At 69.1% G+C, this 819-nt stretch overlaps 1 protein-coding gene across 1 annotated transcript in view; it reads left to right on the top strand.

Annotated features, from left to right (window-relative positions):
• The first annotated feature begins 6 nt into the window (after nucleotides 1-6).
• EMILIN2 (elastin microfibril interfacer 2) overlaps nucleotides 7-819 on the top strand; it is a 124,932-nt gene continuing 124,119 nt past the window's right edge. Inside the window, exons 1-2 of the mRNA XM_019525853.1 lie at nucleotides 7-149; nucleotides 347-469. Coding sequence (XP_019381398.1) covers nucleotides 25-149; nucleotides 347-469 — 248 coding nt within the window. The 5' untranslated portion in view covers nucleotides 7-24. The remainder of the gene's footprint in view (nucleotides 150-346; nucleotides 470-819) is intronic.

The following is an 819-nucleotide window of genomic DNA, read 5'->3' as shown; positions in this document are numbered from 1 at the left end:
CGGCCCTGCCCGCCGCCGGCGGGGATGAGGCTGCGCGGGGACTCCTGTGCACCCCGGGGCTGGAGCCTGGTGGCGCTGCTGGCCCTGGGCGCGGGGCTCAGCGGGGCCACCCCGCCCTTGGGCTACCAGCGCCCGGGCGCCCGCGGCAAGTACGAGCCTCTTGCGGGGGTTGCACAGCTGGCCGTAGCTGGGCTGGGCAGGGCGGGAGGACTGCGAGCAGCGGGCGAGTGACAGGGCTGTGGGGAGAGGGGGGTGATGGTGCCAAGGTCCTGGAGGGGCTTCTGTGAAGCGGGGGACTTGGGGACTGACACCACCACCAGCTTCACTGGCGCCTTTGTCCCCCCAGGAACTGGTGTGCCCACATCGTGAACAAGAACGTGAGCTGCTCCGTGCTGGACGGGACCGAGGGCTACGTCCAGGCTCAGTACAGATGCGCCTGGAACCAGTTCCCCTGCCAGCCCGTGCTGCTGTGAGTACCACCGCACGAGGCCGCCCCGGTGCTCTCCCACCAGAGGCCTCCGGTTTCCATAGCCAGGATCCTCCCCGGAGCAGTGCCTGGCAGCCCCCAGTGCCTGGGCTGCGAGCCGCGCTCGCCTTCCCCTTTCTGTTCCAAGCACAAGGCAGCTGAAAGTAATTAGAGCCGTCTTGCCTCTCCTGCTCTCAGCCCAGGCACGGAGCGAGGTCTCTGGCATGGCCTGCTTGCACGGCTCCAAGATTTCCCCGCTGCCCGGCGCAGGCTGGCCACCACTGGCAACCTGGAGCACGGGCACCTGCTGTGCTGGGAGATGCACCCCTCGGTCCGGGATCACGGGTGTGCTC

The sequence above is a fragment of the Gavialis gangeticus genome, unplaced genomic scaffold (genome assembly GCF_001723915.1).
Source record: "Gavialis gangeticus isolate Ggan-Ray unplaced genomic scaffold, GavGan_comp1, whole genome shotgun sequence".
Lineage (NCBI taxonomy): Eukaryota > Metazoa > Chordata > Crocodylia > Gavialidae > Gavialis > Gavialis gangeticus.
Note: the sequence above shows the minus strand (reverse complement) of the source record. Positions and strands in the feature narration are given on the sequence as shown.